The sequence below is a fragment of the Oncorhynchus nerka genome, linkage group LG28 (assembly GCF_034236695.1).
Source record: "Oncorhynchus nerka isolate Pitt River linkage group LG28, Oner_Uvic_2.0, whole genome shotgun sequence".
Classification (NCBI taxonomy): Eukaryota; Metazoa; Chordata; class Actinopteri; order Salmoniformes; family Salmonidae; genus Oncorhynchus; species Oncorhynchus nerka.
In genome coordinates, this window is record NC_088423.1 from 30,027,418 (window position 1) to 30,053,587 (window position 26,170).

General features: G+C 42.5%; 1 protein-coding gene across 1 annotated transcript in view; it reads right to left on the reverse strand.

Moving 5' to 3' along the window:
- The window catches only part of kcnh1a (potassium voltage-gated channel, subfamily H (eag-related), member 1a), a 99,835-nt gene that overhangs the window by 45,611 nt on the left and 28,054 nt on the right, over nt 1-26,170 (reverse strand). The window contains exons 11-13 of the mRNA XM_065012751.1: nt 25,238-25,509; nt 1,242-1,441; nt 137-389 (exon numbers count right to left, since the gene is read on the reverse strand). Coding sequence (XP_064868823.1) covers nt 137-389; nt 1,242-1,441; nt 25,238-25,509 — 725 coding nt within the window. The remainder of the gene's footprint in view (nt 1-136; nt 390-1,241; nt 1,442-25,237; nt 25,510-26,170) is intronic.

A 26,170-nucleotide genomic window follows, 5' to 3' on the forward strand; every position in this document is an offset into this window, starting at 1 on the left:
TACCAATGTGCACCGGCTCAACAGCCACTCGCCCAAAATGGCCACCACCTCATACTGTACAATGGACAGCCAACTCACCCAAAATGGCTACCATGTAAGCCTACTTCATCATACCGTACAATGAACAAGTACTCACCTAAGATGGCCACCACCTCGTCATCTTGGATGACCTCCAGGGATCCTGAGACCACGAAACAGAGGCTGTCCACGCTCTCTCCGGCATGGTAGATGAGGTCACCAGGGGCACAGTGGATAGTCTGGAACTCCATGGCCAGGGCACGCAGGCACCCGTCACTGGCCAACCTGAACGCAGGGTGTTCTTTGAAGACTTTCCTGTTCAGGTGGACGCAGATATCTGCCCTCATGTCCTTAGGGCATATCTGCAATACCTGGGAGGGGGAGAGGAGAAGGAGCGAGGGAAATAGGGAGAGAAAGAGAGAGAGAGAAAGAAAGAAAGAGAGCGGGAGAGAGCGAGAGGGTTGAGTTAAATAACCAAATTATGCCACCTTCCACACTCATTGCCTTTGGTGAACCAGACATTTCTGACTGGCAGCCATGATAGCATGTTGATACATTACTTTAAATCCTCTTCTCTCTTGTGACTTTCCCTTCCATCTTTATCTTGAAATATTCTAAGACTGTCGCATCGTGGCAAACAACCCAAAACAGGTTGTTATTTATAATAATATAATCATCATCATCCAGTTATGGTGCTCATTGGGTGTTGAGGCAACCCCAAAAGACAAACTGCTGTACAGTACTTACAAAATGTTTTACTTATTGGACACATTTCTTACATTTAATTTCTTCACTGGTTTTTCTATATGCTATGCTTAAAATTGGTTTCAAACCATGTCACATCAAATGAACTAATCTAATCATATTACACCATTACTTAGCTGAAGCAGTATGCTAATCAGACAATATTTGTCTGATTAGCAAACAGGGTAAAGTCAGTTGTCATAAACTAACACCAGCTGTCATGACTATTTATGATAATCTGTTAATATAGCAGTGCTACAGAGCATTATCCATTAAGTCAACACCATCCCCTACCCACATCCCACCCCAAATGGACTGGTCCAGCACAACAGAACACAGAGTCACGATCACCACCACAACACAAATGGGCCAGCTTGCTGCGAAAGCTACCATGCAGGAACACAAACAAACAAACCAACACAGGGGGGAAGGGTAATGAATGTCAAGGTAATGAATGTCTGGCTTACAGTTTGAGATACCTTTTCAGTATCTATGCCCCGGGACATGGACCAGGTGGAGGCGATGTAATCCATGACCCTCTCGCTCAGCCCCTTGGGCACCTGGTAGAGTTTGAGGAAGTCACGGACGCTGTTCAACATCTCGTGGTAGCGGTTGGTGTTGGCATACATCTGCTGGAAGATGGTGGTGACGTTACCAAAGATGGTGGCGTAAAGCAGAGCTGGGAAAATAAGGAAAAGAGAAGGAAAGACAAGGGGGATGGAGGTTCAGAACATTTAGAGAAGAGTCCATAGCCACGGGAAGTAGGGGTGGTGAGGGTGCTGCATCAGCCCCTGAAAAATAAAATGATTTCAAATGTAGTGCACTGAGCCTTTTTATGTTATTTTATTTAACTAGGCCAGCACTGGGCCTTTAATAGTCCTGTATTAGTGGATATATCGCAATGGCGAAAAAACGACTTCACGCGGCTATGGAAGAATCCGAGAAAGTTAGTTTCGCAGAGAAGGATACTATGCATTTTTAAGAACACAAGTTAACAGACGGGAGACTTCAGGAATTGATCCAGTATTACAACATCAATGTGTTGAAATGTGTCAGTACTTGAAATACATACAGTAAGTCAAGTCATCAAAGCTTGTTGATCGGTAAAAGCTGCTCCTATTTGTAATATAACAATAAGAATGCATCAAATATCCACTAAGGTTCAGAAAGACGTATCCTTCATCTTTGAGGTTGAACATAGAAAAGAAGAATCAAGAACCAAAGTGACAAACAAGCAGTGTGTGAGGAAGTGTGTATGTGCCACAGAAAGCAAAAAAGACGGCCTCTCTGGTTGTGCGTGTGCTTGCGTGTGCGTGTTTAGAGGAAACGGGGCTGAAGAGGAGGTGACAGAGACACAGAGCTCTTCTGACAGAGCCTGTCCATCAGCATCATACACATTGTCTATGTTGCGTGATAAGCCTTTAGGTCATTACTTAGATAAACTACTCAGTAGGTCAAGTTTTTAAAAAGTTTTTTGACCTTTTGTGTACCAGGAACAGCCAAGTACCTTCTTTGAGGAGCTTTTACTTTTAAACTAAATCGGCTAACTATAAGATACTGGCGCCAATCTACGGACCGAAGTTTGAGAAACCCTGAACTAAAGGTTTCCAGTCACATTTCTGGAATCAGAGATTCGACACGAAATACAGGTCTCTGCTAAAGCACAGCCTTCCAGCCATGACTCATGAAGCACAGCGCCCACTATGCCCATGGAACAACAAGAGAGATGTGCTTTTTGGGGCCAAACAAAACATAATTCCTTTTTATGCACTTTTCTCACTAAGCGTATTCTGACCTTGAACATAAGCATGAGAATAGCATGCCATTTTCAATCCTCTCAAAAATGTTTTCTTGCCTCACATCATTATTTGGAAACGGTATATTGATGATATTTGTGTTCTATGGAGGGGTGATGCAAAACAGCCCCAGGCCTTCCATGCTTTTCTTAACTCCTGTTCTGAGCATCTGAGAATTACTATGCAATCTGATACACATCAAATCACTTTTCTTGATCTTCTGATCTTGTGTGAAGATAAGGTTCTATACACTGATCTTTACAGGAAGCCTACTGATCGTAACAGTTTGTTGAGGGCTGATAGTTGTCACCCACTTCCCTTGAAAAATAGTTTGCCCTACAGCCAATTCTGTCGAATCAAAAGAATTTGCAAAAAACTATCCGATTTCGACAGAAATATGGCTGAGACGCAAAGAAAGTTCAAGGAGAGGGGCTACAAGAATGATCAGATTAATATTGCCATTGAGAAAATTCAAAACAAAAAGACTCATTCTTGCGTTCTAACTACCCGCTATTCAAATTGCTCTGAACAAATTAAGGGAATTGTTCACAAACATTGGCACATCCTAAAATCCGATGATAGTCTCGGTAATGTGTTTTCAACCTTCCCTTGGTCGTATTCTCGCGGGGCAGAAATCTCAGAGACCAATTAGTAAACTCTGATTTACCACCCCAAGATATTCCTGAACAACGTCTATTTGCACCCCTACTGGATGGAAATTAGAAATGTAATGGCTGTGCTCAATGCAATGGCACTTATAAATGTAGATCCTTCAAACACCCACAAACAGGGAAATCGATCCCAATAAAAGGTGTTATTACGTGCTCCACTAAGGCAGTTATTTATCTTATAACTTGTCCTTGTGGTAAAAATGATGTAGGTAAAACAAAGCGCGAATTAAAAGTACGTATCTCAGAGCATCGTAGCACCATTAGGTGTAAAAACTTTACTTATCAAGTTGCGGCCCACTTCTTGGAGGCAGGCCACTCGATTTCGTCTCTACGTTATATTGGCATCGAACATGTCACCCTCCATAGGAGAGGGGGTGACCTTGATAATTTATTGTTAAAACGAGAGGCTGCCTGGATCTTTAATTTAAAGACCCTTGCGCCCTTCGGTCTCAACGTAGACTTTGAATCTGAAGCCATTCTTGTGATTATTGTGACTTTGCCATTGTAATTGTTTGTAAACTTGTGTAGTCAAATTAATCTATGATCGTATGCTATCCATTTGTTGTTTATATGCTGTTCTTTGTACGACATTTTAATATTTGATTATTAACCAATGGTATTAGGCCACTCTTGGCCATGATTACAGACACCTGTGTCTTTTGACACTATATAAACGAGTCATCCGGCAGTGTTTGTGATTATACCCTGATGAAGACAGCTTGGCTGTCGAAACGTTGGTATTACATTTTTGCATCTGAGCTCCTAGAGTGTGCGGCTCTCTTTTGTTTTCAAGTTCCTACTCCGCTAGCCAGCACCTCGTCTTTATAGGTGTGCGTTTCTTTTTCTTCTAAATAGCATGCCATTCACCTGATATTTGTTTGGGGTGGAGATGGAATAAATGAAGATGTGGCGGAGGTGATACGCGTTATTCCTTGACGTAATTCCCTCATAATTCCACCACCTACGTGTGAGGAAACCCTGAATAAGGTCTAGCCAACCGACCGGTTCCAAGTGGAAAAAGCATCTACTTCGTTTTTTTCAATAGAAATAACACCATTCTCCATCCACTGTAATTTACAACTTAATAAGAGCTATTGATTAGAGCTAGGTAAATAAGTAATCCGTTTGGATAGAATATTTGTAAATATAAATTACTTTTTTTTAGATCTATTTTACATGATAATCGCTGACAAATGTGAAACCAATCATATGGCAGCAAACTAAAGCAGTAAAGTGTATGAAATGCTGTGCCATTATGCAGAATTTAAATTGGCCTTTTAACTGCAGGGATGGGCACTCTGAAATGCCTTAATTATAGGCTAACTTGACTTTCTCTGTTTCCTATTTCTATCATGTTAAATATTAGCCACGATCTGTATTGATCATCAATAGGCCCAATAACAACACATATTCAACTGTCAATTTACTATTAGTCCCCTTCAGTTGGTATAGCCTCCATTATCATTTTCCATTTAAATACATTGTCTCGTTTACCTTCATTTGCTTATCTGTAAACCCTGTCAAGGCCATGTGGTTGTTGCTGAGGATAATTATTAACAGTTCATAATATATATACGTTAAAAAATCAATGTAGGAGAGTTAAATTGTTATGGAGCTGAGCATAGACCAAGCCTTAACAGTTTGAACCCAACCCATGGCGCAATACTTGGCCATGTCATCACACAGTTCCATGGTTAGTGCAGGAAATAGACTAGGGTACAGCCTATTATTGTACACTATTCTCCCAATTATAATTCTAAACTCAGCAAAAAAAGAAACGTCCTCTCACTGTCAACTGCGTTTTCTTCAGCAAACTTTTTTTGTATGAACATAACAAGATTCAACAACTGAGACATAAACTGAACAAGTTCCACAGACATGTGACTAACAGAAACCGAATAATGTGTCCCTGAACAAAGGGGTGGTCAAAATCAAAAGTAACAGTCAGTATCTGGTATGGCAAACAGCTGCATTAAGTACTGTAGTGCATCTCCTCCTCATGGACCGCACCAGATTTGCCCGTTCTTGCTGCAGGATGTTACCCCACTCTTCCACCAAGGCACCTGCAAGTTCCCGGACATTTCTGGGGGGAATGACCATAGCCCTCACTCTCCGATCCAACAGGTCCCAGATGTGCTCAATGGGATTGAGATCTAGGCTCTTCGGTGGCCATGGCAGAACACTGATATTAATTTCTTGCAGGAAATCACGCACAGAACGAGTAGCTGGTGGCTGGTGACATTGTCATGCTGGAGGGTCATGTCAGGATGAGCCTGCAGGAAGGGCACCACGAGCGAGGAGGATGTCTTCCCTGTAACGCACAGTGTTGAGATTGCCTGTAATGACAACAAGCTCAGTCCGATGATGCTGTGACACACCGCCCCAGACCATGACGGACCCTCCACCTCCAAATCGATCCCGCTCCAGAGTACAGACATCGGTGTAACGCTCATTCCTTCGACGATCAACGCAAATCCGACCATCACCCCTGGTGAGACAAAGCCGCGACTCGTCAGTGAAGAGCACTTTTTGCCAGTCCTGTCTGGTCCAATGACGGTGGGTTTGTGCCCATAGGCGACGTTGTTGCCGGTGATGTCTGTTGAGGACCAGGCCTACAAGCCCTCAGTCCAGCCTCTCTCAGCCTATTGCAGACAGTCTGAGCACTGATGGAGGGATTGTGCGTTCCTGGTGTAACTCGGGCAGTTGTTGTTGCCATCCTGTACCTGTCCAAGCAGATGTGATGTTCGGATGTACCAATCCTGTGCAGGTGTTGTTACACGTGGTCTGCCACTGCGAGGACGATCAGCTGTCCGTCCTGTCTTCCTGTAGCGCTGTCTTAGGCATCACACAGTACAGACATTGTAATTTAGTGCCCTGGCCACATCTGCAGTCCACATGCCTAAGGCATGTTCACGCAGATGAGCAGGGACCTAGGCATCTTTCTTTTGGTGTTTTTCAGAGTCAGTAGAAAGGCCTCTTTAGTGTCCTAAGTTTTCATAACTGTGACCTTAATTGCTGTCTTAACGACCATTCCACAGGTGCATGTTCATTAATTGTTTATGGTTCATTGAACATGCATGGGAAACAGTGTTTAAACCCTTTACAATGAGGATCTGTGAAGTTTACGAATTATTTTTGAAAGACACGATCCTGAAAAAAAGACGTTTATTTTTTTGCTGAGTTTATGTACACTAATCTTCCAACAAGAAGAACTGAATGTGGCAATTATCTGAATTAATTAAACCACTGTTTTCTTTCTTTAATAAAGAAAGATACTGTACTTTCTTAACGCTAAATAATCAACAAATCTACCAATTGGTGCTGAAACAGAGACAAATATATTCAGATGGATTTCTTTCACTGATCCCTAATATTCTGAATCCGTTTTCTTGATATATTCTAGTCTGTTGACAAAATTCTAACTAAAAGGTGCACTGCATTTAAGGGGATGGCTTAAGATAAATGTACTGGAAATTCTATTGAATGAAAACTCAAATGAAAATCTGTTGGCCAGCCAGTTGGAGGGCTTTCAGCGGTTGAATTACATTTATTCCGCAAGTGAGGAGACAACGCCTGCAAAGCCCGTTACGCACCTTCATAAAGTAAGTCTGAATACCAACTGAGAAATGCATAGGAAAGACGTGCATAAGATCGTCTAATTTCCTATGTCGGAATCTGGCCCATAGTGCATGTGAAACATAAAAAATGTGTGTTTTTCCCATTGCATTTAATTGAATTAAAAACCAAACATAGCCTCCTCTCCCCTAAATTAAGGCTGTTTTTTTGTCCTGCCCAAAGCATTCGCCAAGTAGCCAAAACTATCAATAAAGAGTTTGGCTTGTGAGATCGCGTTGAAATAAATCGTAAATCACCAACGCTTTTTTTAAGTTAAAAGTTTTGGAGCCGCAAAACAGTGAGCTGCACATTAAATATGTTGCAAATTATTTTAGCCAGCTCCTGGTCTTATTTTGGATGTGCATAAAAAACCCTCCATGTAGGCTACATGTCCATATACCCATCATGGAAAGAGAGATGAGATTATCCGGTGACACTCATATTTAAAAACATTGAAGTTATTTTCCTGTAACAATTGCTTGTTTTCCATTTAGTTTAATTAAAAACCAAGCCCTCAGTAGGCTAGCCTTACCCTACTTTAACGAAAGCTGGTTTCACAATAATGCGTCGGATTTATTTGTTATCCTGGCCATGCATTAGAAGTAGCCTATCCATAAAAGGTTTCTAAATGGTCTACTCGTCGTGCTTTTGTATTATTCACAATTCGCATAGGCCTACCTGCATACTCCATTTCGCTTGTATCCATCACGATTTCCTAGTACATATATTCCAGACTCTGACATTGCTCGTTCTAATATTTCTTAATCTTTCACTTTGGATTACGTGCGTCTTGTTTTATATTATTTTATAGGTTTTATTACTGCACTGTTGGAGCTAGAAACAAAAGCATTTTGCTGCACATGCGATAACATCTGCAAATCTGTGTATGGACCAATAAACTTTGATTCGATTTGTTTTACTTTTACATTAATGACATATACCCATTGATTCTTGAAGAATATAATTTATACAGTTGGCCAAAAGTTTTGAGAATGACACAAATATTAATTTTCACAAAGTCTGCTGCCTCAGTTTGTATGATGGCAATTTGCATATACTCCAGAATGTTATGAAGAGTGATCAGATGAATTGCAATTAATTGCAAAGTCCGTCTTTGCCATGCAAAAGAACTGAATCCCCCAAAAACATTTCCACTGCATTTCAGCCCTGCCACAAAAGGACCAGCTGACATCATGTCAGTGATTATCTCGTTAACACAGGTGTGAGTGTTGACGAGGACAAGGCTGGAGATCACTCTGTCATGCTGATTGAGTTCAAATAACAGACTGGAAGCTTCAAAAGGAGGGTGGTGTTTGGAATTATTGTTCTTCCTCTGTCAACCATGGTTACCTGCAAGGAAACACGTGCCGTCATCATTGCTTTGCATAAAAAGGGCTTCACAGACAAGCATATTGTTGCCAGTAAGATTGCACCTAAATCAACCATTTATCGGATCATCAAGAATTTCAAGGAGAGCGGTTCAAATGTTGTGAAGAAGGCTTCAGGGCGCCCAAGAAAGTCCAGCAAGCGCCAGGACCGTCTCCTAAAGTTGATTCAGCTGCGGGATCGGGGCACCACCAGTACAGAGCTTGCACAGGAATGGCAGCAGGCAGGTGTGAGTGCATCTGCACACACAGTGAGGCGAAGACTTTTGGAGGATGGCCTGGTGTCAAGAAGGGCAGCAAAGAAGCATCAGGGACAGACTGATATTCTGCAAAAGGTACAGGGATTGGACTGCTGAGGACTGGGGTAAAGTAATTTTCTCTGATGAATCCCCTTTCCGATTGTTTGGGGCACCCGGAAAAAAGCTTGTCTGGAGAAGACAAGGTGAGCACTACCATAAATCCTATGTCATGCCAACAGTAAAGCATCCTGAGACCATTCATGTGTGGGGTTGCTTCTCAGCCAAGGGAGTGGGCTCACTCACAATTTTGCCTAAGAGCACAGCCATGAATAAAGAATGGTACCAACACATACTCCGAGAGCAACTTCTCCAAACCATCCAGGAACAGTTTGGTGATGAACAATGCCTTTTTCCAGCATGATGGAGCACCTTGCCATAAGGCAAAAGAGATAACTAAGTGGCTCGGGGAACAAAACATCAATATTTTGGGTCCATGGCCAGGAAACTCCCCAGACCTTAATCCCATTGAGAACTTGTGGTCAATCCTCAAGAGGCGGGTGGACAAACAAAAACCCACTAATTCTGAGAAACTCCAAGCATGCCATCAGTCAGGATGTGGCCCAGACGTTAATTGACAGCATGCCAGGGCTGATTGCAGAGGTCTTTAAAAAGGGTCAACACTACAAATATTGACTCTTTGCATCAACTTCATGTAATTGTCAATAAAAGCCTTTGACACTTATGAAATGCTTGTAGTTATACTTCAGTATTCCATAGTAACATCTGAATAAAATATCTAAAGACACTGAAGCAGCAAATTTTGTGGAAATTAATATTTGTGTCATTCACAAAACTTTTGGCCACGACTGTACATGCCTCATGAGCTTATTTCAATTGTCGTACCCGATCAAAACCCAAAATATGAGCTTGTTTTACTACTTTGTTTTTAAACAATGTAAATGTATACAAACACTGTATAGCCTCAAAACATGGTTCAAACTATAATCTTGATATCATGGGTAGTAGCAATAGCCTGCCTATGTGGCATGGCGCTACAGATGGTGGCCTCAGGACCTCTATATCAGGCGGTGTGAAAGGAAAGTCCGGAAAATCGTTCAAGACTCCAGCTACCAAAACTCTAGACTGTTCTCTCTGCTTCCACACAGCAAGTGATACTGGTGCATCAAGTCTGACACCAACAGGCTCCTGAACATCTTCTATCCCCAAGCCATAAGACTGCTAAATAGCTAATTAAATGGCTGAGTTGACCGTTGTTTTATTTAACTTTTGCACTGTCTCTATGCACTCACAGGGCCCTACACTCACACTCACTTCATAATTTTCTCACACACACATAATATGCACATACATTTATACTGACTCTACACACACGCACACCACACCCACTCACATAAAACCATCATATATGCTGCCGCTACTCCGTATAAATATATGGTGATATCACCTTACCCCTATACATGTCAGTGGAGGCGGATGAGGGAAAGACGGCTCATAATAACAGCGCGAATGGCATCAAATACATGGAAACAATGTGTTTGATGTATTTGATACCATTCCACTGATTCCGCTCCAGCCATTACCATAAGCCTGTACTCCCCAATTAAGCTGCCATCAGCCTCCTGTGATACATACAGTACCTACGGGAAGGCAGCTCTGTTTCATGTCTGTCTAATTAAGCAATAAGGCACCTCTGGGGTTTGTGGTTTATGGCCAATGTACCACGGCTAAAGTCTGTTCTTAGGCACGACACAACCCTTAGCCGTGGTATATTGGTCATATACCACAAACCCCAGAGGTGCCTTATTGCTATTACAAAGTGGTTACCAACGTAATTAGAGCAGTAAAAATAAATGTTTTGTCATACCTGTGGTATATACCACGGCTGTCAGCCAATCAGCATTCAGGGTTCGAAACCACCCAGTTTATAATAAAGCATAAAAATACAAAATGTGGAGTAGGAGTCCATTTTGCTGATTCCACTCTAAAATGTGTAGACATGCTGCCAAATAAGGACCAGAAGATTACACAACCTGTAATACAGTGGGAGGACTGCTCTGCTTATGGTCCCAGATCGGTTGGTGCTGAATAGCCGGACAACAACCGTAGGAGCTGGCTATACAGTACAAACAGATCTGGGACCAGGCTACAACTATGGGCCCTGATCAGAAGTAGTGTACAGGGAATAGGGTGCCATTAGGGACACAACCCTGGAGTGGGAAGCAATCCACATTTTTCAGTCTCAGCAGAGTAGTAGCCTGGTCCCAGATTGTTTTGTACTGTATAGCCAACTCCTACAGTAAAGCTGCTATAAGGTTAGGAGAGAAGCCATTCTATGGGCTGTCAATGGATAGACTATGTGAAGTGTAACAAGGTTTAACAAGACTGCGAATGTTGATAGAACTGCATCTGATTGAAAAGGTCAGCTCTCGCTCTTTCTCTCACACGTGCACATATTCAAACGTTCTATGCTTTAGAACCAATCCCTTTTCTCTGCAAAATAACAATAGCCGTATGCCTTACCAATTAGTTATACTCTAATTGGGAAATGGAGGATTTGGTCAGTTTTCTGTGTAAAAAGCTATTTGAATTTCATGCTTATTTTTTGCTAAAAGGAATCCAAACCCGTTTCTTCAAACTAAAGCGTGAAGGGCGTCTCATTGAGTAAGGCTGCCTGCCATAAAGTGTAAATTAATGCCATGATTGCATTTCAGACAAATTAATAGTTTATTGTAGCCGTGGCAATTTCCTTATTTTGAGCTGTGGATCAAAGTAATCTCTGGACTTCTTCATATTGTTTCAATGCAATACACACCGGTTACACACATTTTTCTGGAAGATGATAACTTTGCGAGACATTGATGCTAATATTTTCCAAACCAAACACCACCTATAATATTCTGCAATGCTCAAAGTATTTGACAAAGTACAACAGTGTTTGACAAAGGAGGGAACGTACCACAAAATGATCACATCATTGCAGCAGGAGATAGCAGTTAATAAAATGTAAATGTCATTTCTCTCCCCACTTCAGAGTGCAGCCACACTGGTTTGTATATATTTTTCCTGTGTGTGTGTGTGTGTGTGTGTGTGTGTGTGTGTGTGTGTGTGTGTGATAGCATCAGTTTTATCAGGGCGTAGCGATAAAGTGTTGTCGTCACTATGATCCATGACAGCAGACGTCACTCATCTCCTGGCAGATACACTCCGATGTACTGTGTTTCTATCTGAATACTGATCTACTGTATGTATATGACACTTCAAATTGCTATCATTGCATTAGATCCACAATACGATCCTTCCGCTTAATGATGTACAGTAAATTAAAGCAATGCCTGATGAGGTGTGGTATATGGCCAATATACCACGGCTAAGGGCTATTCTTATCACGACACAACGCGGAGTGCCTGGATACAGCCCTCAGGTATATTGGCCATATATCACAAAGCCCTGAGGTGCCTTATTGCTATTATAAACTGGCTACCAATGTAATTAGAACAGCGAAAATATACATGGTAGTCATCTTTCACTATTATTAATTAGTGTAATATGTGTGTGGGGGTGTGCGAACCTGTTAGGGTAGAGCTTGTGTGTGTTCAGGGGGGTAAGGTCTACAGGTGTAGACCTTACCGTGAAATGCTTACTTACAAGCCCTTAACCAACCATGTAGTTTTAAGAAAATAGAGTTATGAAAAGATTTACTAAATAAACTCAAGTAAAAAAGGTTTGAAAAGGTCAGCTCTCACTCTCTCTCACACGTGCACACGTGCACACATACACTTTCTATGCTTTAGAACCAATCCCTGCTCTCTGCAGAATAACAATATCCGTATGCCTTACCAATTAGTTCTACTCAAACTGGGAAATGGAGGGTTTTGTCAGTTTTCTGTAAAAAGCTATTTGAATTTCATGCTTATTTTAGCTAAAATAAATGCGAGGAGGTATGGTTTTACTTTAGAAGAAAAGTTATTATAAACTGGGTGGTTCGAGCCCTGAATGCTGGTTGGCTGACAGACGTGGTATACCACAGGTATGACAAAACATTTAATTGCCCCTCTCTCAATAGGGGTAGACCGACATCAACACCTCTTCACTGGGAAAGGGGGCGGGGGTAAGGTCATGTCACCACTACAATAGAAGCCATTTCTCAAAGCAGCCTAGCCATATAAACTATACTGTTATTTCCTGAACACAGAATCATAACAACAATAATAATTTGTTGGGCGCTTATATTTGTCCAATTTAATACATGTACAAGTGTGTATTATACACATGTGAATTGGAAATGTGTTTTTTGCATATCCCAAGTCTCCTTGAGACACCCTAGCAGACGGGTCACGGCCAAGCTCAGCAATAATCAACGCCGACCCTGGAGCAATTAGTATTAAGTGCCTTGCTCAAGGACACATCGGAAGATTTTTCACCTTGTCGGCTCTGGGATTTGAACTAGCGACGTGTTTGTTACTGGCACAATGCTCTAACCTCAAACACCTACCTCAAAGACCTGAGCTATTAGGACATGTATGACTCAGACAGAGAACAGCTACCATCCACAGAGACAAAAAACCTGGGAATGTACATGAATTGATGTGCCCATAATATCACCAACATTCATGTATGAAAAGGCATACAGTACAAATGAACTTAACACTTCCTATGAATATCGTTGTAAATATGCCTATAATACATTATGAAGAGGGTATTCATAGGGCCAAGCACACCCCCATCCACATCGACGGGGCACTTGTGGAGTGGATTTCCTTGAGTTCCTGTGTGTCCACATCACTAAGGAATTAACATGCTTCACACACATCAACACAGTTGTGAAGAAGGCATGACAGTGCCTCTTCCCCCTCAGGAGGCTGAAAAGATTTGGCATGGGCCCTCAAATACTCAAAAAGTTCTACAGCTGCACCATCGAGAGCATGTTGACTGGCTGCATCACCGCTTGGTATGGCAACTGCTTGGTATGGCACTCGACCGCAAGACGTTACAGAGGGTAGTGTGTATGGCCCAGTACATCACTGGGGCCAAGCTCACTATCATCCAGGACCTTTATACCAGGCAGTTTAAGAGGAAGGCCCTAAAAATGGTCAAAGACTCCAGCTACCCAAGTCATATATTGTTCTCTCTACTACCGTACGGCAAACGGTACCGATCCACCAAGTCTGGAACCAACCGGACCCTGAACAGCTTCTATCCCCAAGCCATAAGACTGCTAAATCATTTATCAAAAGAGCTACCCGGATTATCTGCATTGACCCTTTTTGCACAAAAGCACTTTTCAGACAGACAGCGGAATATCGCAGAGTACCCTGCCAAGTACACCACTTTTCCCTCTAGTCAAAGCAGCTTAGCATGCACGCACACACATACACAAGGGTGACAGCCGCCAGTGCCCGTAGCAACAAAATAAACAACTGTTATTAACGGGCGAAAAAAATCTTGCTTTAACAACATACGCATGTATAAAAACGTATTTACATGCAACAGAATTACTCATAAAAAATGGATTCGAAAACATGGATTTTTATTGTTAAACGTTAGACTGTAAACTGATAGTGTTAGCCAGCTAGCTAGAGTCGGCAAGTTAGCTGGTCCCACTGTTGGACATACGTGCTGAGGTATCACAACGCAGGCTACGTTTTATACTGTGATTGGAAAACAATGCCGGCACAACTTGAAAAATAGAGCAAAATCCTATTTTCTCCATCTCGGCTGAGCGGCTTCCATGGGCCCGAGCACCGCCAACCGCTCCGCCTTGATAGAGTTTCGCCCCCTGCCTAGCCTTCATTGAAAATGAATGGGCCAACCCATCTGTCTGTCAGTGCCTTAACTATTTTGACTCATCACATATGCTGCTGCTACTGTTTATTATCTATCCTGTTGCCTAGTCACTTGACCCCTACTTATATGTACATACAGTGCATTCGGAAAGTATTCAGACCCCTTCCCCTTTTCCACATTTTGTTACATTACAGCCTTATTCTAAAATTGATTAAATTATTTGTTTTCCATATCAATCTACACATAATACCCCATAATGACAAAGCGAAAACAGGTTTTTAGAAAAACAGAAATACCTTCTATAAGTATTCAGACCCCTTGCTATGAGACTCGAAATTGAGCATCAGGAGCTTCCTGGTTCCTTGAGTTGTTTCTGCAACTTGATTGGAGTCCACTTGTGGTAAATTCAATTGATTGGACATGATTTGCAAAGGCACCTGTCTATATAAGGTCCCATAGTTGATAGTGCATGTCAGAGCAAAAACCAGGCCATGAGGTCGAAGGAATTGTCCATAGAGCTCTGAGACAGGATTGTGTTGAGGCACAGATCTGGGGAAGCAACACATTTCTGCAGCATTGATGGTCCCCAAGAACACAGTCGCCTCCATCATTCTGCAGGAACTGGGAGAACACAGTGGCCTCCAAGTTTTGAATGACCAAGACTCTTACTAGAGCTGGCAGCCCGGCCAAACTGAGCAATCGGGGGAGAAGGGCCTTGGTCAGGGAGGTGACCAAGAACCCTATGGTCACTCTGAGAGAGCTCCAGAGTTCCTCTGTGGAGATGGGAGAACCATCCAGAAGGACAACCATCTCTGCAGCACTTCACCAATCAGGCATTTATGGTAGAGTGGCCAGACGGAAGTCATTCCTCAGTAAAAGACACATGACAGCCTGCTTTGAGTTTGCTAAAAGACACCTAAAGGACTCTCAGACCATGAGGAACAAGATACTCTGGTCTGATGAAACCAAGATCGAACTCTTCGGCCTGAATGCCAAGCATCACGTCTGTAGGAAACCTGGCACCATCCCTACGGTGAAGCATGGTGGTGGCAGCATCCTGCTGTGGGGATAGTTTTCAGCTGCAGGGACTGGGAGACTAGTCAGGATCGATGGAAAGATGAACGGAGCAAAGTAAAGAGAGATCCTTGATGAAAACCTGCTCCACAGTGCTCAGGAAGTCAGACTGGGGGTGAAGGTTCACCTTCCAACAGGACAATGACCCTAAACACACAGCCAAGCAGGAGTGGCTTCAGGACAAGTCTCTGAATGTCCTGGAGTAGCCCAGCCAGAGCCCGGACTTGAACCCGATCAAACATCTCTGGAGAGACCTGAAAATAGCTGTGAAGCGACGCTCCCCATCCAACCTGACAGAGCTTGAGAGGATCTGCAGAGAATGGGAGAAACTCCCCAAATACAGGTCTGCCAAGCTTCCCTCGTCATACCCAAGAAGACCTGAGTCTGTAATAGCTGCCAAAGGTGCTTCAACAAAGTTCCGAGTAAAGGGTCTGATTACTTATGTAAATGTCATTTTTCAGTTTTTTATTTTTAATACATTTGCTTTGTCATTATGGGGTATTGTGTGTAGATTGATAAAGAACAAAAACTATTTAATACATTTCAGAATAAGGCTGTGATGTAACAAAATGTGGAAAAAGTCTAGGGGTCTGAATACTTTACGAATGCACTTTTATCTACCTCAATTACCTCATACCCCTGCACGTCAACACGGTACTGTTACCCCATGTATATAGCCAGGTTATAGTTACTCATTGTGGATTTATTCCTATTATTTTTCTATTTTTCTCTCTGCATTGTTGGGAAAAGCTGTAAACAAGCATTTCACTGTTAGTCTAAGCCGCTAATTCTCTATCCTCTGTTCTCATCCTCCTAGATCTATCTGCTGGTTTCAACACCGTGAACCATCAGATCCACCTTCACCCTCTCAGGGCTGGGTATCTCAGGCTCAAACCCTACATTTCAACCCTAGCACTCCGTTCTGCCACTTCTGGTCTCTTGGCCCTCTCACCCCTACGGGAAGGCAGCTCCCGCTCATCCCAGTCCAAGTTATTCTCTGTCCTGGCACCTCAATGGTGGAGCCAGCTTCCCCCAGAAGCTAGCCCCTGCCAATCTTCCCAAAAACATCTGAAACCCTACCTCTTCAAAGAGTATTTGAAATAATCCCCCTCCACCCCCTTCCTTCGTGAACTAACACTCACACTTGATATTTTTTGTAGCTTTCCAAAACAAAACCGTTATTGTAAAATGGTGTCCCTACCATTCATTACGAAAATACAACATTGTCTCATATTGGTGCGATATCCCTTATTGTCATACAAAACTAAGCTTGGAGCTGTTCTTATCGAAAGAGCCCTACAGCAACATGCAAAATCCTTTCTGTCTGTCCGTTTGCTATAAAAGAGTGATTCTGCCAGCAGATTTGAAGCAGGGCTGAAGGGGACTTCTCTGCATAAATAAAGGTTACATTTTTCCGGCATGCTGTGTGCTGTCTACATTGCGCATGTGACAGAATATTATATCATCAGGTTGTCACTGCTGCGTTTGAAGATGAAGATCAGATACTACAAAGTCCATCTGACTCCAGTACTCCTCTCTACTGTAGACTAGAGCTCTCTCTATCCCCTCTAGTGTATACTAGAGCTCTCTCTATCATCTCTACTGTAGACTAGAGCTATCTCTATCCCCTCTAGTGTATACTAGAGCTCTCTCTATCATCTCTACTGTAGACTAGAGCGCTCTCTCTATCCTCTCTACTGTAGACTAGAGCTCTCTCTATCCTCTCTACTGTAGACTAGAGCTCTCTCTCTCTCTCTATTTATGATGACAGAGGCGCCTGAAAAATGTAATAATGTGGTTGTGGTCAGAAAAAACAGATTATAATCAGGTAAAGACATGTTTTCTGCATGGTCACTAATAGATATATAAAAAGTGTCCTTAATAATTGCAATATCAAAATCCCTCTCAATACACAACCTGACCAAAGACATTCGCCTGATATACTGTAACTGCAACCAGTTTTAGACTCTACCAACTGGGTTAGACTCTACAATATCCAGTCAATATCCACATTTAAATTTATAATCATAAAGCCTGCATAAGTTGCTCTGGGTAAGACTGTCTGCTAAATGAAAAATGTAAATGCAGAGTAAGACATGTTACTAGGGGTGCTTGGACTGGATGCAAGGTAACACCTGGGGCTTGGATTGAATGGAAGATAAACACCTGGAGCTTGGACTGAATGGAAGATAAACACCTGGAGCTTGGACTGGATGGAAGATAAACACCTGGAGCTTGGACTGAATGGAAGATAAACACCTGGAGCTTGGACTGGATGGAAGATAAACACCTGGAGCTTGGACTGGATGGAAGGTAACACCTGGAGCTTGGAACGGATGGAAGGTAACACCTGGAGCTTGAACTGGATGGAAGGTAACATCTGGAGCTTGAACTGGATGGAAGGTAACACCTGGAGCTTGGACTGGATGGAAGGTAACACCTGGAGCTTGGACTGGCTGGAAGGCAACACCTGGAGCTTGAACTGGATGGAAGGTAACACCTGGAGCTTGAACTGGATGGAAGGTAACACCTGGAGCTTGAACTGGATGGAAGGTAACACCTGGAGCTTGGAATGGATGGAAGGTAACACCTGGAGCTTGGTCTGGATGGAAGGTAACACCTGGAGTTTGGACTGGATGGAAGGTAACACCTAGAGCTTGGACTGGATGGAAGGTAACACCTGGAGCTTGGTCTGGATGCAAGGTAACACCTGGAGCTTGGACTAGATGGAAAGTAACACCTGGAGTTTGGACTGGATGCAAGGTAACACCTTGAACATGTATGGCATGGGATCAAAGGCAGTGAGAAACAAATTAGTACTGCTGGATAAGTGTGTGTGTGTGTGTGTGTGTGTGTGTGTGTGTGTGTGTGTGTGTGTGTGTGTGTGTGTGTGTGTGTGTGTGTGTGTGTGTGTGTGGTCAATGCAATGCTGCTGGTTCGTCAACAGCTATGTCATTGTCCCTCTGGGGATATGTATGCATCAGCAAATCAATATTTCATATGATGTGACAATTATGCAAATGTTCATACTCAAACTGCAACCAGCCACAAAAAATTAACATACAGTATACGGTGAACATTAAACAGCCTACAGAATATACTGTACATGTACTATGCATTAAACATCCGGTAAAACTTTACTGTAGGTGTCCTTATAAAATAAAGCCTTTATAACAGCTACATAACACATTATAACAAAGACAGACACCTAGAGTAAAGAGTTACCAAACATCCTTTTCCTAGGCATCCTACAGTCCTAATATTCTGAGGTACAGTATACACTGAGCGCACAAAATATTATGAACACGTGCTCTTTCCATGACATATACTGACCAGGTGAAAGCTATGATCCCTTAAATCCACTTCAATCAGTGTCGATGAAGGGGACAAGACCGGTTAAGGGGGGGGGGGTCCTAGTGTTTGGTATACTCAGTGTATATGTTAGTACCGCATATCCCTCTTTCACCCGAATCTCTCCACCTATCCATCAGATCTTGGTGTAGCACCACAGCTCTATCGGTGACAGTGATTTAAATGGAATACACCAACAGCTGTCTTCCTTTGAAGACAATTAACAGACAGTTGTCACAAACCCAAAAAGGTCCCAGGCCAACCGTTGCCATAGTGACAAGACAGCTGTATAATCCTCTTGTCACTGATGTGATCTTCGGCTGCTGCCAACACCAATCCACCGCAGATGGTAAAAATAGAATTGTGAGAATAATGGAATAGTCAGTCACGGTTTAAACTGGATGGAATCATACAGTAGTCATTCCACTTGTATCTTCTGTTACTTTTCTCAGCTTCTTTCGATTCAGATCAATAGAATGGAATTCAATTTGTGTAAATCTTGTAGTTATCATGGCCAGATTGCATGCCCAGGGGCCTTGACTCCTGGTATCATATGAACATTGCAGGAAATTTGTTTTAAAACTGCAAGATATTCTCTCCTTCCCATGGCAAAATGAGAAGAATTGCAAGAAATTAGCTTATAAAACAGCTTAACATTTTTTTTTCTTCTCTCCGGCAACAAGAGGGTTGTGAACAGTTTGGTGTAACATGGGTTCCGAGGTAGGGATTTGTTATTACGCAAATAAATTATAATATTCATCTGAACCTTTGCCACCTAGGAAATTTGTGTGAGCTGCCATTCTAAATAGTATCGGGGTACCCCTGCAATACACAACCCTAACTCTTGGAGTGTGTATCAATCATTTCAAGTGTACAACCATTGTACCTCTCACTGGCATCGAGTAACTCTGACAGAAGTATCTCTCTTTGTCTTTCACCATGGAAACGGATGCAGGAGGTGCAGCAAGTGCATCTGAACCCGCTGTTCTATAGGTGCTGTAAAGTAGTGAGCAAAACAGGAATCACATCCCAAATGGCACCCTGTTCCGTATGTGTGCACTACTTTTGACAACGTTCGATAGGGCTCTGGTCAAAAGTAGTGTACTAGGTAGGTTATATGGTCTGACCAGCTGAGACAGTGAGTGATTCAATTGATCCTGCAATGCATATAGTGGATATCATCAGAGGAGGAACATCCTACTCAGTGAATTTCATTAAAATATATATTTATATTTTTTAGATAAAACTATACCAAATAACTGATTAAAACACCGTTTTTCAATTAGGGTCTACAGTAGCCTCAACAGCACCCTCTAGGGTAGCACCATGGTGTAGCCAGAGGACAGCTATTTTCCATCCTCCTCTAGGTACATTGACTTCATTACAAAACCTAGGAGGCTCAAACAGAGAGGAATGCTATTTATGTTAGCTAGCTGGCTACGGCTATCTAACACTGCAACTCTTCCAAGTCAAGATTTTGGCTATATTAATTTATTGCCACCGGTGTAACTGCTAAACTGCTTGCTGTACACTGTACTGCGTGATTGTACACATGGATTTGATTGTGGGTTTAATAACGCGTTAGTTCTAGTTTGTTGACTATAACGTTAATATGGTGACAATGATGTAGGCTGTGTAGGGGTTAATGGTTATGATATGAAGGTTTGGCTTGGAGAGGTTTTTGTGCATGGTCATAGACAGCTGTTGTGTTGTGTACTGAAGTCCACAAGTGAAAGGAAATGGTGAGAAGAGGAGAGCGCATATATGCGAGAAGGAGATTTATACAATGAACAAAGTGATGATGCTGTTTGTGGCTGCTATGAAAATGAAATGTGTGTGCTGGTAATTAGAGGTGTATTCAATCTGCCGATTCTGTTGCAAAACGTTTCTTAAATGCACGCAAACTGAACAAAACGGGGAGGGACATAACTGAATTTGTCTAATAGAAACTCGTGATTTTGTTTCAAAATGTAACATTTTGCAACTGTTTGGACTAATGATTACACCCCTGATCAGCTAGATACAGGCAAGAGTGTGCTAGGTGGTAATGAATTTGTCACTGTCTGTCACCTTAATTACTCCAATTTGTCTCTCGACCTGTGCACCTACGCTACCGTTCAAAAGATTGGGGTCACTTAGAAATGTTATTGTTTTTGAAAGAAAAGGAAATGTTTTGTCCATTAAAATAACATCAAATTGATCAGAAATACAGTGTAGACATTGTTAATGTTGTAAATAACTATTGTAGCTGGAAACGGCTGATGTTTTATGGAATATCTACATAGGCGTACAGAGGCCCATTATCAGCAACCATCACTCCTGTGTTCTAATGGCACGTTGTGTTAGCTAATCCAAGTTTGTCATTTGAAAAGGCTAATTGATCATTCGAAAATTGTTTTGCAATTATGTTAGTTAGCACATAATTAGTTAGCACATCTGAAAACTGTTGTTCTGATTAAAGAAGCAATAAAACTGGCCTTCTTTAGACTAGTTGAGAATTAATTTGATTTATTTCACCTTTATTTTACCAGGTAGGCCAGTTGAGAACAAGTTCTCATTTACAATTGCGACCTGGCCGAGATAAAGCAAAGCAGCGTGACAAAAACAACAACACAGAGTTACACATAAACAAACGTACAATCAATAACACAATAGAAAAGCAAATAGAAAAATCTATGTACAATGTGTGCAAATGTAGAAGAGTAGGGAGGTAAGGCAATAAATAGGCCATAGAGGCAAAATAATTAAAATGTTGCATTAACACTGGAGTGATAGATGTGCAGATGATGATGTGCAAGTAGAGATACTGGGGTGCAAGAGGGTAAGTAATAATATGGGGATGAGGTAGTTGGGTGTGCTATTTACAGATTGGCTGTGTACAGGTACAGTGATCGTTAAGCTACTCTGACAGCTGATGCTTAAAGTTAGTGAGGGAGATATAAGTCTCCAGCTTCAGTGATTTTTGCAATTCGTTCCAGTCATTGGCAGCAGAGAATTGGAAGGAAAGGTGGCCAAAGTAAGTGCTGGCTTTGGGGATGACCAGTGAAATATACCTGCTGGAGCGCGTGCTGCTGGTGTGGGTGTTGCTGGTGACCAGTGAGCTGAGATAAGGCGGGGCTTTACATAGCAAATACTTATAGATGACCTGGAGCCAGTGGGTTTGGCGATGGATATGTAGTGAGGGTCAGCCAACGAGAGCATACAGGTCGCAGTGGTGGGTAGTATATGGGGCTTTGGTGACAAAACGGATGGCACTATGATAGACTACATCAAATTTGCTGAGTAGAGTGTTGGAGGCTATTTTCTAAATGACATCGCCGAAGTCAAGGATCAGTAGGATGGTCCGTTTTAAGAGGCTATGTTTGGCAGCATGAGTGAAGGAGGCTTTGTTGCAAAATAGGAAGCCAATTCTAGATTTAATTTTGGATTGGAGATGCTTAATGTGAGTCTGGAAGGAGAGTTTACAGTCTAACTAGACACCTAGGTATTTGTAGTTGTCCACATATTCTAAGTCAGAACCGTCCAGAGTAGTGATGGTAGTCGGGCGGGAGGGTGCGGGCAGCAATCGGTTGAAGAGCATACACTTAGATTTACTAGCATTTAAGAGCAGTTGGAGGCCACAGAAGGAGTGTTGTATGGTGTTGAAGCTCGTCTGGAGGTTTGTTAGCACAGTGTCCAAAGAAAGGCCAAATGTATACAGAATGGTGTCATCTGCGTAGAGATGGATCAGAGAATCACCAGCAGCAAGAGCGACATCATTGATATATACAGAGAAAAGAGTCGTCCCGAGAATTGAACCCTGTGGCACCCCCATAGAGACTACCAGAGGTCCGGACAACAGGCCCTCCGGTTTTGACACACTGAACTCTATCTGAGAAGTAGTTGGTGAACCAGGCGAGGCAGTCATTTGAGAAGCCAAGGCCATTGAGTATGCCGATAAGAATACGGTGATTGACAGATTCGAAAGCCTTGGCTAGGTCGATGAAGACGGCTAAACAGTACTGTCTTTAATCGATGGAGTTATGATATCGTTTAGGACCTTGAGCGTGGCTGAGGTGCATCCATGACCAGCTCGGAAACCAGATTGCATAGTGGAGAAGGTACGGTGGGATTCAAAATGGTCGCTGATCTGTTTGTTAAGTTGGCTTTCGAAGATTTTAGAAAGGCAGGGCAGGATGGATATAGGTCTACAAAAGTTTGGGTCTAGAGTGTCTCCCCATTTGAAGAGGGGGATGACCGCGGCAGCTTTCCAATCTTTGGGGATCTCAGATGATACGAAAGAGAGATTGAATAGGCTAGTAATAGGGGTTGCAACAATTTTGGCGGATCATTTTAGAAAGAGAGGATCCAGATTGTCTAGCCCAGCTGATTTGTAGGGATCCAGATTTTGCAGCTCTTTCAGAACATCAGCTGTCTGGATTTGGGTGAAGGAAAAGCGAGGGAGGCTGGGGCAAGTTGCTGCAGGGGGTGCTGAGATGTTGGCCGGGGTAGGGTTAGACAGGTGGAAAGCATGGCCAGTCGTAGAAAAATGCTTATTGAAATGATCGATTATCGTAGATTTATCGGTGGTGACAGTGTTTCCTATCCTCAGTGCAGTGGGCCGCTGGGAGGAGGTGCTCTTATTCTCCATGGACTTTACAGTGTCCCAAAACCTTTTGGAATTAGTGCTACAGGAAGCAAATTTCTGTTTGAAAAAGCTTTCCTAACTGATTGACTATATTGGTTCCTGACTTCCCTGAAAAGTTGCATATCGCGGGGGCTATTCGATGCTAATGCAAAACATAACAGGATGTTTTTGTGCTGGTCAAGGGCAGTCAAGTCCGGGGTGAACCAAGGGCTATATCTGTTCTCAAGAATCTTGAGCATCAGCATTTGTGGGTTCGATTACAGGCGTAAAATATCCAGAAACAAAGACCTTTCTTCTGAAACTCGCCAGTCTATTCTTGTTCTGAGAAAAGGCTATTCCATGCGAGAAATTGCTAAGAATCTGAAGATCTTGTACAACGCTGTGTACTACTCCCTTCACAGAACAGCGCAAACTGTCTCTAACCAGAATAGAAAGAGTGGGAGGCCCCGGTGCACAACTGAGCAAGAGGACATTAGTGTCTAATTTGAGAAACAGACGCCTCACAAGTCCTCAACTGGCAGCTTCATTAAATAGTACTCGCAAAACACCAGTCTCAACATCAACAGTGAAGAGGCGTGTGGATGATCCAGAAGAAGATTGGGAGAATGTCATATGGTCAGATGAAACCAAAATATAACTTTTTGGTAAAAACTCGTTGTGTTTGGAGGACAAAGAATGCTGAGTTGCATCCAAAGAACACCATACCTACTGTGAAGCATGGGGGTGGAAACATCATGCTTTGGGGCTGTTTTTCTGCAAAGGGACCAGGACGACTAATCCGTGTAAAGGAAAGAATGAATGGGGCCATGTATCGTGAGATTTTGAGTGAAAACCTCCTTCTATCAGCAAGGGCATTGAAGATGAAACGTGGCCGGGTCTTTCAGCATGACAATGATCCCAAACACACCGCCCGGGCAATGAAGGAGTGGCTTCGTAAGAAGCATTTCAAAGTCCTGGAGTGGCCAATTCAGTCTCCAGATCTCAACCCCATAGAACATCTTTGGAGGGAGTTGAAAGTCCGTGTTGCCCAGCAACAGCCCCAAAACATCATTGCTCTAGAGGAGATTTGCATGGAGGAATGGGCCAAAATACCAGATACAGATTTTTTTTTCTCATTTTCTCTGTCATAGTTGAAGTGTACCTATGATGACAATTACAGGCCTCTCATCTTTTTAAGTGGGAAAACTTGCACAATTGGTGGCTGACTAAATACTTTTTTGCCCCACTGTATATCGTTCAAGAAGCCCATGCCATGATTAGATGGTGAAAAAACACACCAATCTCTTTCAAAAGTTGTAAAAAAATATATATGTATTTACCTAAATGTCTGAAAATGGATATATAGCACTTTGGAATGAAACTTCAAATGCTCATGCCTTTGTTATGTAAATATAATGACGTGAAATTGTGTTAGAGCATGGTTTTGAGGACGATAGAGTGTTTGATGTGCTCCCAGTTTCCTGTCTGGATAGAGTGCAGGGTCATCGATGCAGACAGTTTAAGGGGCTCATTAATTAATTAATTCATAATGCTACCACATGGGGAAAATGCCAATAAGGCCACAGAGGGCACTTAAATCAGTGTTTCCGAAACCTTTCCTCGAGTTCCCACAGCCAGTCCACATATTTTATCAAATAACATTTTATTTGTCACATGCGCTGAATACAACAGGTGTAGACCTCACCGTGAAATGCTTACTTACAAGCCCTTAAACAACAATACAGTTCTATGTATTCCAGAACTATCACAGCTGTTTCAAATGGCCACCTAATCATCAAACCCCTCATTACCCAAATCAACTGTGCTAGTTCTGGAATGCATCAAATGTGGACTGGCTGGGGTTACTCCAGGAGAGGATTGGGAAACACCACCTTAGATCATGACAGAAAAACATGTAGTCCCATATACTTACATCCAATCATCATCATGGCGACAGCGAAGATCTTCTCTCCGTCGGTGGTGGGGGCGATGTTTCCGAACCCTATACTGGTCAGAGAGGTCATGGTGAAGTATAGAGATGTGATGTAGACCGAGTCTTTGTTGGGGCCGCCCTCCCACTTCCCTGTGCCACTGGCGTTGAAGCGGTATGGCGAGCCCACTGTCTCCCCCAGCATGTACAGCCAGCTGTCTGTCCGCAGGATGCCTGTCTCCTCGTCTATCACCTCATAGTCACCGATGCTGTACCTGTTATAGTTAGTCAAGATTAAAAGATATTCAGCAACTCTTGGTCGGACAATGGAGGTCTGCTACAATATTGCATCCTTTTTATTGTTAAAGCCCAGTTAGACAAGAACCAAAACCAGGTAGGTGCTGTACCTGTTAGGTTGAGATGAGAAAGAGTTCAGGTTTAGGGTTCAGGATCAGGTTTAGGGGAAAGGGAAAGGACAGCGTTAGGGTTGCCTCTACCACACAGGTTAGAGGTTTGTTCACTTTGCTTAAGGGGAGCAAGACGAAAGTTACAAAACATTGCGGGTGAGAAACAGAAACATACTTCTCCTTCATTACACTGTCAACACTACAGAGCATGACAGTTTTTAAAGGCAGTGTTTCTCAATCCGTTACTGAGTAACTCCCCAGTCATTTCACTTAGCATTTTTGTTCTAATCCACCAATAGCAATTTGTAATCTAATCCACAACTAATCTTGTTGATGAATTAAATCAGGTGTAGTAGAAAAAAGCATGCCACAGTTGGGGATCAGAGAGGAACGGATTGAGAAACACTGAAGGAATATGCAATCAACAAATACAGTAGCCAGATTGTTTTGGCCATTGTGATAATTTATATGAATAATAGGATAACAGTTTATTTGCATGTTACCAACATAATGACTTCATATCACATTA